The sequence below is a fragment of the Melospiza georgiana genome, chromosome 1, assembly GCF_028018845.1.
Source record: "Melospiza georgiana isolate bMelGeo1 chromosome 1, bMelGeo1.pri, whole genome shotgun sequence".
NCBI classification, from domain to species: Eukaryota; Metazoa; Chordata; class Aves; order Passeriformes; family Passerellidae; genus Melospiza; species Melospiza georgiana.
In genome coordinates, this window is record NC_080430.1 from 31643806 (window position 1) to 31658874 (window position 15069).

Below are 15069 nucleotides of genomic sequence, written 5' to 3' on the forward strand. Positions count from 1 at the left end.
TTCCTAATCTCCATTGTTTTGATCCAAAGCAAAAGAGCAGAATTTTAGTAAAATGTTTTAGAGCAACATCATAGTAGCAACTTATGCTCAACTTAACAATGAACAGCAGCCATCAACATTGATCATGCCAGTAACTTCAGTCCAAGTTGTTAACTTAAAAACTAATTAGAAAGTCCAGGTCTAAATTTCCTCCGTTCAAGATAAAGCACAAGAAATACAAATGTATCCATCTAATTTTTTTTTCTGTGTTTTCATGGAAACGTATGACTCCAGACTCTCTGTGTTGTAGGTAATGGTGAATGTGAAGGTGGTAAATGCAAATGCTTTGCTGGCTGGGAAGGTGATCGTTGTGAGTGCTCATCACAATCAGCAAAGCACTGCCTGAATTCAAAGGGCCAAATTTGCAGTGGAAGAGGAAAATGTGTATGTGGAAAGTGTGAGTGCACAGACCCAAGAAGCTTTGGCCGTTTCTGTGAATATTGTCCTACTTGTAACAAAGCCTGTGAAGAAAACTGGTAGGTTTCTTGTGCTAGACTTGACTTTTTCACTCCCTAGTATTGAAACACGAAAATATATTTCTGCTTCTATTTCTTAGTTATTTAGATTGTAGGAAATTGGTACAATTCATACTTGATACTTCTCTGTGTAGTTGGATTCCCACTGGCAATTTAGAGAATTGCATGTCAGCATCTATTTTAACCATTCTTCATATGAGATCTCCTGGAAATAAAGCTATAAGTTTGTATTTTAAAAATGGAAAGTAGTTCCTACTTTTGAATGCCACCAAGTCAAATAATAGTCTCCACATTTGTTTTTGCACACTCCTTGTGCTTCTCAGCTGAAAGAAAGCAGTGTGGAGCTAAAGCAGTACTTGTAGATTGTCACTGCCATTGATCAGCAGAGCAGAGCTGGTCTTACCCAGAGAACAACATTCTTCATTGCTCAATTTCAAAGCACTTAGTCTTTGCCATGCTGGTCTTAAAGCCCGTCATTTTTCCTTACTCATGTAAAGGAAGGGACAGTGTGGATGGAGGCCAAAACTGAGCAAGCCCAGGAGGGGACAAGCTAGACCAGGCTCTCAGTGGTGCCCTCTGTGGTCCTGGCACAGAGAGCAAATGAAGCCCTTTCCTTGGGCACATCTCTTCTGTGCCCTCTCGTCACACATGTGATGTTGTGCATCTCACTGTGGTGCAGAGGGTGAAAGATCAGCCTTTCATTGGAAAGGTCATTGTGCTCAAAACAGAATCATTGTTTGTTTGTATTTATTTCAATTATATCTCATCTGGTGAAAATGCTGGAGAACCAAGCTTGGCCACATCTGGAAATGTTGCTGCTAAGATTTCACTAAATAAAATGCAGTTAACCTTTCTGGCTTACACTTGTTCGAAGTCACTGTGAAATATGTGCCTTTAATAAATTCAGAAGATGGCATATCTTCATTAAAAATTCAGTTAGGGCTTTTTTGAGGATCTCTTGTGACATCTGTCTCCTTCAGGGCTATACAGTGAAGACAGTAAGACTGAGAGCATTGCCTCCCACTTGTGCTCTCTCTCTTAACTGCCCAGCAGTGCAAACTTACTTGGCTTTGTCTTAACATAGCACCCAAAAATTATTGGCAAAACTGTGTTTCCTCTACTTACCTCTACCTTTCAATTCCAGCGTGCATCTGAATGAGATTGATAGGTAAGGAAAGACTAGAAAGTGGAGGCTGAAAGCTGAAGAAAGCTGGACCTTAGCTACACCTTTGCATCACAAAAGGCAGAGCAAGGATTGGGTGAAGGTGGCTCAAAGCCAAAGACATGTTTTAGTTTGCAGCTTCTGACTAGTTGGTTCTGAGAAGCATCAGGGGGATAAAATGTTGAGAGAGGCATCACATTTCAGAAAAAAATAAATAAATGTCGCAATGTTTTTGCTAACAACAGGAAAGCATTATGTGCAAGCAATACGTCAGCCTGTTGATACATTCTCTTAAAGGGGAAGGCAGAGAAAGACATAGGTTTTCAATTATAATTTACAGGAAGTATTATTAAATTAAAAATATTAAATATGAAATTATTAAAATTTAAATTATTATTTTACAGGAACTGTGTTCAGTGCTATCATTCTAATAATGCATCTCAAGTCATACTTGACCAGTGCACAACCTCATGCACTTACCTACTGCATTATATTGATAATACTTCAGGTAAGTGGCATTTTCTAGGTAATTTTAATAAGAGATTAAAATCTTCTGTGATTAGTAATTTAATTTTTCAGTGTTAGAATGTCTTGCAGAAGTATATCACATTATTGCAATAGCAAAGAAAGAAAACAGGAAAAAGAAAAATCATTCATAGTTTTAGGGAAAGTGAAAGATAAATAATAACAGGAAATAAGATTGTCAAGCATTGCTAAGTTCAGTTTTCCCAGATCCTCAAGAAGTCATGTCTAATAATGATGAATCCTGCCTGAGCAATGCTTAAAGAAATATTTATAAAAATTTGTTATGGCATCTGTATGTTTTATTACATTGACCATGTTTATAGTATTTGACATTACCAGAAACAGGAAAGAAAGAAGTAAAATGCTTACCTCAAGTTCAGTAATGTTTAAAAGTTTCTTTCAAGTATAAAACACTGCAGTTATGAGGTCTGTGGAAGAACAAAATCTTTTTAAATAAAATCTCTCCAAGTTTAATCACTTCATGCAGCAATTAAAATGCAGGTAAATGGTTACCTTTTGTTATACCTTAATATATATATAAATCTTTTTATATTACAGTTCATCAATGTGAAAACTTATTGTGAATACTTTTTTCATAACTTTAGCATTAAGGAAAGCTTACTGTATTAGTCTATCAGTGAGGAGAGCACTGGACAGGGATTCAATAAAACACATTTTCTTTCAAATTTTACCAGTGATCTTCACTGTTGTCTTGTGAAGATTAAATTCTCTCAGCCCCAAACATCTCTAATATTTCATCCCCTCTACTTCAGCTATAAACTCACTAGTCTACAGAGAATTTATGGTGGGCAATACAATGAAACCTAAATTCTTTTTCTACCATGGATCTTGATCTGAATTGCCTTTCTTGATATGCCCAAATTTAAAAGCTTGCATATGACAACTGTTCCTCTTAATTTCCCTTAATTTATTTTCCCTTACTTTCTATCAGGCTTGTATTACATTTGTGCAGCATTACTAAGCAGTGGTGGAGATGCCTGTGTTAGAGGGATGTGCCTGTTCCATACGTTAGGCTTTACCCCTGTGTTTTCCTTTCATTGCAGATTGTTTCTCTGGACGGAACTACTTTAGAGTCTTTTCCATAATCTTTATAGTTACCTTTCTGATCGGGTTGCTTGTTGTCCTTATCATCAGGCAGATAATTCTACAGGGGAGTAGCAATAAAGTTAAATCTTCATCTGATTACAGAGTATCTACGACAAAGAAGGTAATTGATTTCAGAGCCATCATCTTCAGTAATCTTTTTCTTGCTTATAAAAGTTAGCTAATTGCTGATAAAAATTGTATCTTCTCCTTCAAGGATAAGATGTTTTTGCCTACAGTTTGTACAAGAACAGTAACATACAGACGTGACAAACCAGAGGAAATAAATATCGACATCAGCAAGTTGCGATTAAACGAAACTTTCAAGTGTGAATTCTGAAGACTGCAAATGTCTATTTCCATCATGCTCGACTTTTAAGAAATTACCTTTTGTACTCTGTGGGAGTCTTGACTGTTGCCATATGGTTTTGTGTTGTGCATTTTGTTGAATACTGTAACAAATTGACATGTAAACATATTCACATTATGTGATTATGTTTGGAACTATAGCTGCTGTATTTTTTTAAATTTTTTTGAAAGAGAAATGTGCGTTACTACTGTTCAGAAACATTAGTGTTGATGTAGCACTTTAGCATATTCTAATTTATTTAGTTATGGCCTAGAATGTAGATACAAACTGATCTGACAAAGCACTGATCTCACTCTACATGTAGCTGGTACTGATGTGCTCTGTGGGAATGGACAAAAGCTGTGACTGGAGTATTAACATTGCTGTATATTATAGCAATAGATGAAACTATTAAAATGCTCTTTAATAGAGTAAATGGTACTTTTATAGTTCTCTCAGTTGACAGATTCCACTAATTTGTCTGCTTATTCCTCTCATCTTTTCATCAAAAAAATGATGGGATTGAGTGTTTAGTTCCTGGTATATGTGTATGTTGTGTGTGTATACATACACATATGCATGCATACACAGATAAATTATATATTTATAGGGGTTTTTGAATGGATTATGTCATTTAAGGATAATTTATATCTGATAAAGAGTAATTTTAAGCTGTTTTACTTGCTTAAATATAATGCCCCAATTTTATACAAAACATAAGGTGTTTGGAAACTGAGTGGCTACAGAAAATTAGAGTTCCTTTACCCAACAGCATGGTCTACATGATGATCACTGCCAGCAGACTACACCTTTAGAGTCAACAGCATCAAATCCATTGCAAATAGATAAATTACACCAGAGCTGTGTTTGGTTTGCTAGCTACATGTCAGTGTTTTGCCAAATAAGGACTTGGATCTTTTTATATGATGTCAGGCATAAGTCTGATTTTACATGTGCTCTTTTTCTCTATGTAAATTAGTCGATGAGATTAGGTTTTCTAAGATTTTTGTAACTACTTCACTTTTTTGTGACTGTGCATTGAGAAGTGTGTCCAGTGTGTGATGGAGAAAAGAACCTGCAAACTAGAAGAAAGTGAAGAAAATAAGAGTATTTTTCTCAAAACACAATAATTGACTTTATAAATATGGATTGGATTCTGCATTCCAGAAATGTGCAAAACTCTTCCAAACATGGAGGAACCAATATAATCTTATCTAAGAGCAGAATGGGAGCTAAAAAGTCAAGCAGAAGCATCTTTTTTTTATCCCTGAAACCAGCTAGAGTGGTGGAACACGTTATTGTTATATGCTTGCTGGAAGTGTCAGTCTGATTTACTAACTGTATGCTGCTGAAACCCTATGAAAATCTGATCAACCTCTAATGCACTAAAACCTTGCTGGTTTTAAAAAAAAAATCATCTCAGAAGACAGTCTATAATTTCACTAACATTTATTACTAATACTAAATACTGTCACTATTTGTCATAGATAAGAGTTACAGAAACAAAGCAGGACTTCCTTATGTGCAGTCTTTAGAAATTACTTGTATTTCCTATTCTGTATTTCTTCTGTAAATTCCCACTGAAACGTGAGCACTGTGAGGATTGAAAGGAAGGCAGGGTGTAGAAAAATGATGAGTGTTTTATGAGTGTTAAGTTTCTTGGGTAACAGATCAAGCGGGATTGAGAAAAATAATACACAGACAATGGACCTTTCATTAGTCATAAAAGCTTAGGAATTTTTTTTAAATGTGTAAAATGGACTATTAAATGTTTTTAAAGCAGTCTCTGAAGTAGGTCCTGAGCTTTCTACCACACAGGTAAAATTATCTCATTTAACAAAAAGAGTATTTCTTTACACTGACCCTGACTTTAGTGTTAGCTTAATTGTAGAACCTTAGTCATAGATTAATTCTGTAGTCTAATACTACACCTTAAACTCTCATTTTCTTTTAAAGTGTATAGGACTGTTCTCCTCCTGTGTAAATTAAAAGATTTCAAACAACTGGTTTTGGTGGGATAAAGATAAAAGATTTATAAAGGTTGACCTGCTTTTATCCTTGTCACAATTCATGGCAATTTGTGAGTGGGAAACAATCTCTGGTTGCTATTTAACATAAATTTTAAAAATGCTTAGTGAAGTATATGTAAGTATATAAAAAGAGGTTAATTATATTCTTTAAACAGTGTGATAAACCCTTTAAAAAAAAGATTCCTCAGAATCTATTTTCACCCCATAATGGCTTTTAAAGCATGTACTAAAGCATTTATTGAACTGATAAATATATTTTTTTCATTAGAAATTACTTTTCACTGTTAGAGGGAGTTCAGTTTTGTGGGTAAGGGATAATGGAAGTGGGTTCTTGGTGGAAGAAAGACTTGAGCTGTAATACCCATCTTCCAGACACATCACATCGTGCTGCTACTGCTTTTCTTCTGTAGCACTTGGCATTGGACTGCTGCCTGTGAAAGGGCATGGCCAGTATTTCCTTATCAGACACCTGCCTGAATGTTCAAAATACTCTGGTCAAAAACAGCAGGCTCACAGGACAAATTGCACTGTAAGCTGCTTGCTGTCCTGAGATTAAAAAAAATGTATATATATAAACAAAAAAAAAAAAAAAGAGAAAAAGCTTTCTTGCATCTCCCTCATGCTTTTGCTGTATTGTGGAAGAGGCTTGGTGAAAGAGAATAAGCTGCTGCTAATGTGACAGGTCAAGGCTTTTAGAAGGCCCGTGGGGAGCTTATACAGAGCAGGATTCTTGGGAGGAGGCTTTGTTTCTAGGGATGGAATCTGTCCATGAGAAACTCTGGCTTTGCTTGGTACTTGTTTCCCTCTGCCTTTGACCATGTTTTTCAGAAGAGCTGCTGCAGGAGATGAATAGCTCAACAAAAGCCTCACTATTTAGGGAGCTGTGTTCCCTCAGCACATGACCTTAAATGAGAAAGCAGCCTTTAATTCACAAGGAATTTCTTCAGTGATTGCAGGAGGACTGTGCTTCCTATAGTGCTTAATATGGGAGATATTAAAGACAAATTAGTTCATATTAGTTTTCAATGTATTGTGCATCAAAGATGTTCATAAAAATAGGGGAAAAAATAACTAACCTCAGAACAGAGTGTTCCAAAGTTCTCAAATAACACTTTTTATACGGGGCTTCTTCAAAAAAATTTAGAAAAAAGTCAAATAATCCTACTGCATGCTTATATCCAAAAATATACCAGCAGATACTGCTGCTTCTCATCATTAGTTTGGGGAATTGTTTTTAGATTTGGTCCCACAAATGAAGAATGTACATGACTTTTCACAGCATATTTGTTATTGTTAAAATCCATATGTATACTTTTCCAATTCTAGTTCCCTTTTTTAACCTTTGACCTGTTATTTGCCTGACACTTCAGAAATTGCATGTTTATGTAATTAAAAAGTATGTATTTTACATCAGATTTTTTTGAGTACTATAAAATGAAAAATGCTATGAAGAAGTTCTTTCCAAGAATCATTACTACACTAATAAGATTGCTGCAGAAGTGTGTGGGAAAATAGCTGTTTCATCCAGAAAACGTGCACATGGTATGCAAGGAATTTTCATTGTGCCCAGCTGAAATCCCCTTACATTTGCAAGGTTAAAAATGAACCTTAAAAAGGAAGGATGTTCGTATGGGCATAGTTTACATTTTAGCTATTATTTACAACTGGATTTATTTTTTCCTCTCTATAATGTCATGAAAACCTGCTATGTAAAGCATTCTTCTGACTGCAATGGAAAAATATTTTTTTCCCAGTATGATCATATATAATATTTATTTCCTGCTTAGTGTGCGTGTTTTGCAAACCGTGGGAGTGAATGTGTGAAACAGCTTCAAGCAACCCTCTGTCCTAAAGTAGGCATAGAGTCTGGTGATGCCCAGGGCAGAGACATGCAGGGTCATGGCTGCCTGTGTGGAGACTTCAAGAGGGACAGTGCTGGGGCAGAAGTGGTGCTCTGAGATCTCACTTTGCCTTTTGTCAGGGCAGGAAGCCTCTTTGGAGTGGGCTGGCTTGGCAGCGCTGGTGCCCTAGGTTTGCATCGCAGGCACTGCGCACAATGCAGACTGGGACTGCATTGTATGCAGTCTGAACCCTAAGGCTGCAGGCTTTTTGCATCTTTACTCATCAAAAATGCCTGCACACAGCCCAGCAAGGGATAGCCTGTACACGTGGATGCTGCAGAGCTCCATTAAGGCTCCTGGGGAGCATTTGGGCACCTGCCCGCTGACTTCCCACCAGCCCCTGGATCTCCACCAGCCAGCCAGCCTTAAGGAATGTGAGCAGGGGCTGTAAAGGGCACTTCTCACAGAGGCATTTGTGCTGAGTCAGTGCTGGGTGACTCCTACTCTGTCCCAACTGAGTGACACCTGGTGACAATGTCCTGGCTACCATTTTGCAACAGAGGGGAAAGCAGAAATGAAGCAATCATTAAGAAAAACACTAATTTTTAGTTCTGATCTCAAGGCTGCTCTGATGCACAGGTATCTGTTGGCTCTTACACAGGACTGAAATTCTTGGAGAGGGGGGAAAATGTTTAAGTTAACCAACAGGAATGAATCTTTATAGCATGCCAGATCAGTGGGGTTTCACCGAGAGCAGGGTAGCTCAGAATGGTTGGCATGTCTGGGGGGAGGGGTTGAGGGGTTAAATTTCTAGATTCTTAAGCTTTCTGCTGATCTGAATTTCATATTCTCTTTGTTTCCTTTTCTGAACATGCTTTAAAAAAAGGTACCTATTAAAAAAACCTTAAAGTGTGTGGCATTTGTTAAAATAATTACTTCTGTTGAAATTCTAACATTTCATCCTGATACCTATATTGTATTTGGGCTGTTTCAGTTATATTTTGAAGGGAGATGTTGAAAAATGAGTCTTTTGCAGATGCATTAGTGTTGGATGAATTCACTGTGCTGGCATCTTCACTCTTAGCTACTACTGCTTCAAAAATAATGCTACTTTAAAGTGTCTTACTTAGCAATTGTGTGACAGCAATTAATAATACTACGGTCTTAAACTTTCTATTTAACATATACTACCTTTTGTAAAAAATAAATACAGAGAAATAAATAATGTGTGTCTAGATTTTATGCATAGAGAATTTTAGTAAGGGAAGAGGTTTTAAATTTGATAACTTCTTACTGCTCCTTTTACATTTTGAATGATACTTTTAAATCACTACTTTTGTTCATCTGGAAATATATTGAATATTTTATTATTTAAAATAGTATACTTTTATAGCTGTTTTATTAATTTCAGTTGACTACTAACTTTTATTGTGATATTTATTAATGAGTTACACTGTAGCATATTGAGATGTTTATTTTTCTATCAGAGCTGTAACAACTATGACATAGCATTATTTTAATGCAACATCATTGTACTTGCTCTCTAAAAAATAAAATCAATATTTAATCCATATGGATTTTTTATATTTTTGATATTAAATATATCTGTGACAAGAAAGAGACGTTCACCTGCTTTTAAAAGTATAAAGCACATTTACTGAGGTGTACTGATATCTGCAAAGGGAAGATATGATTGTGGTTATTTTAAAATTGAACAATACCATGTCCAAGGAGATAAAATACAAAGAGAACTTTTTTTATCAGATGTAGGCAAATGAGTAGATGCACATTCAGGTTGAATTTTGAGAAGATGGGAAGGAGCAAAAAACTATTTATCAGTTAGGAGGTGCAGCTGCCCACCACCAAGGGTTTACCTTGCCCAACCCATCTAAACCTGGAAGCACTAGGAGGTGCTAGTATTTTGTAGAAGACAAGAAGATGCTTCCTGTGTAAATACAATCTCTAGATTGATACACGGTTGTGATAGCCTCTCTTTTCCCTTGCCCTGTTGGGCGGTAGAGGAGCTAGATTTCTGGAAATGGGTAAATCTCTGCAGATGCCTCATCTGTGCCACTCACTGCACACTTGGGTCGCTTCATGAGTATTGGTGAAAACATGTCACTGGTGGGGAAGGTTCTCTCATCCTCTCCTTGTGCAGAATCAGTCACAGCATTTGCCTTGCACAGCGGCACGAAATTTTTCTTGAAAAGGATTTAGATATGCCTTGGATAAGGACATTTAAAATTTGCCATGATGCCTCAGTAAGAGATATCTACGGCACTAAAACACTTGCCAGACATCACTAATAAAACTGCCCATCCATGCTGCTAACATGATCCAGTTTTTGCTTTAGGAGTGAGAGAGAATCAAGTGACAACTGATGTGTTCTCAATCATCATGTAGCTTAGTGTCCAATAAAAGAGAAACACTAAGAAAAAGTCAAAACTGTAAGGAAAAAAAAAAGTAATTATCACAGGAAAAATCTGTAAATATTTTTTGCTTCTTTTATCAAAGCACGGAACATCATCTTAATATATGCATGATGAGACTATGTCTGAGAAATTTCCTTTCACAGATGCCATAATAAACCTTCACTGACACCCAGAGCAAGCAGGAGGAGCGAGCCCTATAAACAGAAATACATATTTTCCTTGAAAGCTTTCTATTGGGAAAACATTCATGTTATCATTACTCAGAGTGAACATAAACCTAGATCTGAATTTCAGATGAATTCAAGCATATAACTTGAGCCAGAGCTATAGGCCTCCATTTTGAGGTTTTGTTAACAATTAAGTCTCCCATAGCCAGTGATCCTGGCACCAAGCAGTGTTGGCATATCCTGTATGTTATTGAAATGATGGTAAGTGCTCTGTATAAAATCTTTCTTCCTCTCTTCTTTCCTATGTTGTGTAATCCAGTAACTAATTCATAGCTATATACCTTTAAATATCCAGGCCAGGACAGGGTTTGTGACACTGGCATTGTATTTAGCCAATTTTTACCCACATATGCACAGTTGTCAGCAACAGTACAACAGGAGCTAAATGTGTCTCTAACCTAATGCAAGTGCTATTTTCTTGCAGATGCCATTGCCAAGGAAAAGGCTTGCTGCCCAGACTCTCCAAAGAGAAAAGAAACCTAAATTACAGCCTCTAAAGCTGGAGGAGGAAAGAGATCCTGATTTCAGCCACTTTTTTGACACCAGTCATGTACGTGTATTCTGTTACAGAATTTCTCTGCCTGCATGATTCCTTTCATGGTAGATGCAGAATTTGATAGAATATTCAGAGAAAATGGCATTAGAGTTGATTTGAGTGAGTATCTGAATACGCCTGATAATAACCAAAATATGATGATTAGAATTAAGAATAAAAACTTTATTAACAGACTGATTTTGACTAGTAAGGAGTTAATCTGACAAATGGGTGGTTTCTTTTGGTTTCAGGTTCTGCAACAAAGACAAGAACCTTGGAAACGCATTCCTGCTACCCTGGGTTTAAAAGCAAGCAGTTTAATGTATCGTATAAAGTAAATAAAAATCTAGTTTTACAGAATCTCAAGTGGTCTGAAGCTGTGATTAGAGCACAGGTGCTATCAGTTCTTCTGGCTGCTCATCATCTGCTTGGGAGTCTTGGAATGGTCCAAGTTGGGTTGGACTGTACAGAATTCATACAAAGCAGGCTTCCAGTCTGATTTATTAGTACTCCAGAAGCCCCAGCATTATCATGGGGTTCCTCATTCCAGGGGCTGTGGTGGGTGACAGAAAGTAGAATTTTCCTTATATTTTGTAAACCATTCTATCTCCTCAGCACAGAGCATAGCATGGTCTCTGATTATTTTCTTGGCCTTGAACTTCATGATTCATGAAGTACAGTTACTGCTTAATAAAGATGATGTGTATGCAAGCAGATAAAGCTAAATTATTAACCACAAAAGCATAATAATGCCAAGTTATGTCACATATGCTTATTGAAATCAGTACTTGTGATGTATTTCTTTCAGCTCTGCTGCTTGCCAAGTCCCCCTTTTGGGACTCTAAGCCTCATCCTAAGCCTCTTGTTTATGCCTGAGCAATCTGGACAGCCCAGAACCTGTCTCTGAGTGGTGTTTCTCTGCTCTCAAAACTGCTCACAGGAGAAGCCTTCTCACAGACCCCCTTCTGATATTTTGGGCTTTGACCATAGCCTTGCCACAGGCATTCTGAAAGCATCGCTGAGGCTGTAAGATGTGTGGCCTGCTGAGGAGATGGGGGCATGACTGGATGGGTTTTTCATACAATTTTTGGACACACTTTTGCTTTACTCTGCTCTAGACAAAGCGGGAATTTCAAAGACTTACACAACTTAATCATGGTGTTCTCTAGATTGTCCTTGTCTTCAGGAGTGTTTATGGTTGGCTTTTTTCCTTGAATCATTTTGCAGCAGCACTCAGGTTCCTGTGGGAGAAAAAACCACAATACTTCCTGTCTTTCTCAGCTTCTTTTCTCCTCTTCTTGTGTATCTCTCTAGATCTAAATGGAGCTCTACCTGTGTCTTCTTTGAAAATTGCAGACACAGGATCAGAGTGAGTCATCAGGAAACAGCTGATAAGGAAAGCTTTTTTTACTTTTGGGCAGAAAAGAACAACTTAAAGTCTGTGGTGCAAAGCTAAAGAGAGAGCATCTCTCAACTTGGTCAGGTGCAGTACCATTCCCCTGCTCCTTTCCAGAGCTCAGAAGCTGGGGCTATTTCTTGGTGTACTAGCCAGCCCATAGATACTCACAGGAATTCTCCTGCTGTAAGCCTTGAATGACTGCAGGGTGTTTGCACCATACAAAGCCCAGAGACATAGAGAACCTCTAATATCCCCATTCTGATAACAGATTTTTTTCATTTCTTTCGTATAACTGTGTGTGTGTGTGTGTGTGTGTGTGTATTTATGCATGTTTATGTGTGTGTCTGTCTGCATATTCCATCCAAATTAACTTTTCCTCAGCATCAAGTCCATCCCTGATTGCTAAGCAGCCTGTCAGTCTATATCCAGGCATAGTTTCACACACCTTTTTTGTATATGCTTCAAATGGGATTCCTCCCCTAATTTTATATGCATAGCAGGATCTTCCTTTTAAAATTCCTGTTTCTGTTAATGGCTAACTGCTATCGTGTGGAAACTGTGACTTGAAGTTCCCTGGTGTCTTTATTTATTTTTTTCTTTTATCCTTTTTGGATGCTGCCTAGCACATTAAACCTAAAACATAGAAGACAGACACAGCACCTTACCCAGGGATTTTTGGTTCACAAATAGGTCCTAATCACAATGTTAAAAATAATAAATTAATGATTCCTTTGCCAGTTTTTATCTCACGCCTTTGAAAGCAGAAGTTTTTTCCTCACTCCTTTGATTTTTTTAAAAAGAATAATTTGGCCCAAAGAAAGAAAAGATAATGTGTCAGATCATTTTGCAAATCCAAAAAGTGTTATTCTCAGAAGGAAGATTTATTATTGTGTGACAGACTAAAAGTGTTTCATGCTGTCTAAAATGAAAACCAAGTAGATTAATTTTCAGACCCAAAACCAAACAAACTCTGGATTCAACAGTTCTGTCCAAGGTTCATTTCTGTGAAGTTGCTGGGCCCTTGTGGTTCAGTTGAAGACTCTGTTAGAAGTGAACACGCTGAGCAGCTTTAAATATCAAATCCATAAGATTGCCTTTGATATCAGATATATAGCAGTGTAGGAATGTTAATGTAGTATGTTATATCCCTTCTTTTAAAAAAACACAACCTTTTACAGAACTTGTTTGGTGATCCAAAACATGAAAGGCTTTATTTATTGTCTTAGCTGATGTTCTCTCTTGGATCACCAAGAATTTCTGCTAGCAAATATTGTGGAGTATTCTTATGTTTTCTATTTTTCCCCTTTTCATCCACCAAAAAAAAAAAAAAAAAAAAAAAAAAAAAAAAAAAAAAAAGTAGTTTGGACTTAATCTATCTGAAAATAATGTAATGCATAATTTACTGTTATTTCCTGTACTAACCAAGAACTTTGCTTGTCTAATTAGCTGACTTTTTGTCAAGTGTGTTATTGTACTCAGTTTTTTTTTTTCTTTTTTTTTTTTTTATCTATGTGAGGAAGGAAAATCAACAAATGTCTGTCAGCATCATTGAAATATCCCAAAGTAAAGTGTATTGCCCAGTCTAAATGCTTTTATTTAAGTGATTTGATACATTTGGTGCCTGTATTCCTATAGAATTCAAGTGTTTTTACCTTGCCAAATTTTATTCCCTTACTTGGTCAGTGCTTGGTTCCTCCTTGTTCCATAGGTGAATGCAAGTGCTTGCCAGCAAAGTCTGCAACTGTCCTTTGAACTAATAAAATAAGGGAATTGCTATCCTTCAGCAAGCTTTGGCAAAGAGGACAGTATTGTAAGTTTTATATGATTACAGCACCTGGGCTATTGAAGTTTTATTGGATATAAAATGTGTAGTCAATTTATACACAGCTGCCCTGAAGTCAGCAGTATAACATACCTGAAATTTTACTAATTCTAAGGGTTATCATGTGAGGGACTTTTCTGAAGAACTCTCTTTTTCTTGAGTATTTTTGACATCCCCCTTGGAATGATATTTTTAGATACTTTATTTCCCCTGGTGCCTCCCTAGAGGTCATCCAAATAGATTAATTTACAGTGTTCACAAGGAAGAAGAATGATGCTGTGCCCTCCTTACCTTAGTGATATGGAAGTGACAAGTGCTCCCACAGCACCAGAACCGTGTTCCAACAAGAGTCCTTACTTTTTATATCAGTACTCCATGAGAATAGCCAGGGTTTTTCTCAAACCTGAAGTCCCTCTAGCATGGTGTATCTGTCTCCAGCAGTGGAGCCAAGCTGCCATGGGAAGCATAAGCACACTCTAATTGAGTATTACTTCCATGAGGTCCCCTAGCCTAAATTTTTCAGCATTTCCCACATCTAATTCCTTTGGTAAATCAGTAGCCCTCACTTTCAGGTATGTGCCATTGAGTTTACTTTAAAGAAAAAATTTAAAAGAAAAAAGAGTCAGCCACCAAGTCTGGAACCGCTGTATGAAGAAGAGCTTCCTCTGGTTTTGAACGCAGCATTTGGAATGCAGGAACTATGCTCCCAAGCAAATAGAGGGGACATTGTACCCCAGCCACTCTTCTCTGGAAGGCTTGTCATGTGTCACCAGGTCACCTTTCCCAGACTGTGAAGTCCAAACATACAGAGTCATTTATACCAAAGCCTGTCCTTATCCTTGATCATCTTTGCAGCACTTTTCAGCTCCTCTCCTATCACTGACATTCTCATTTCCATTATGGATGATGGAGTAGAGCTGTTTTCAAAATTCAGAATGTACACAATCCACCTGTTTACTAGGGACATACTGATGTTTCTTCCTTTTCATTTTATAATGCTTCCTAACATTTTTATGACTTCAATTGATACAGAATTTTCATGTCTTTCTGCTTAACAGAGGTCTTATACTGAATTATAGCGTACTTTCCCGTTTACCTCTGAAACCATTGAATGAAAGAAAGATGATT

The 15069-nt window shown here is 37.1% G+C and overlaps 2 protein-coding genes across 3 annotated transcripts in view; both read left to right on the top strand.

The window, feature by feature from the left end:
* The window catches only part of ITGB8 (integrin subunit beta 8), a 48209-nt gene extending 37129 nt beyond the window's left edge, over positions 1–11080 (top strand). Inside the window, exons 11-15 of one of the 2 annotated variants that reach the window (XM_058022547.1) lie at positions 290–515; positions 2082–2185; positions 3267–3430; positions 10610–10735; positions 10972–11080. In XM_058022547.1, coding sequence (XP_057878530.1) covers positions 290–515; positions 2082–2185; positions 3267–3430; positions 10610–10735; positions 10972–11058 — 707 coding nt within the window. In that variant the 3' untranslated portion in view covers positions 11059–11080. Of the gene's footprint in view, positions 1–289; positions 516–2081; positions 2186–3266; positions 3431–3523; positions 8328–10609; positions 10736–10971 lie in introns of those variants that run through there. The other variant, XM_058022555.1, reaches the window with a different exon arrangement.
* Positions 10654–15069, top strand: part of ABCB5 (ATP binding cassette subfamily B member 5) — a 74646-nt gene continuing 70230 nt past the window's right edge. The window contains exon 1 of the mRNA XM_058022508.1: positions 10654–10735. The gene's annotated coding sequence lies outside the window, so the exon portion shown is untranslated. The remainder of the gene's footprint in view (positions 10736–15069) is intronic.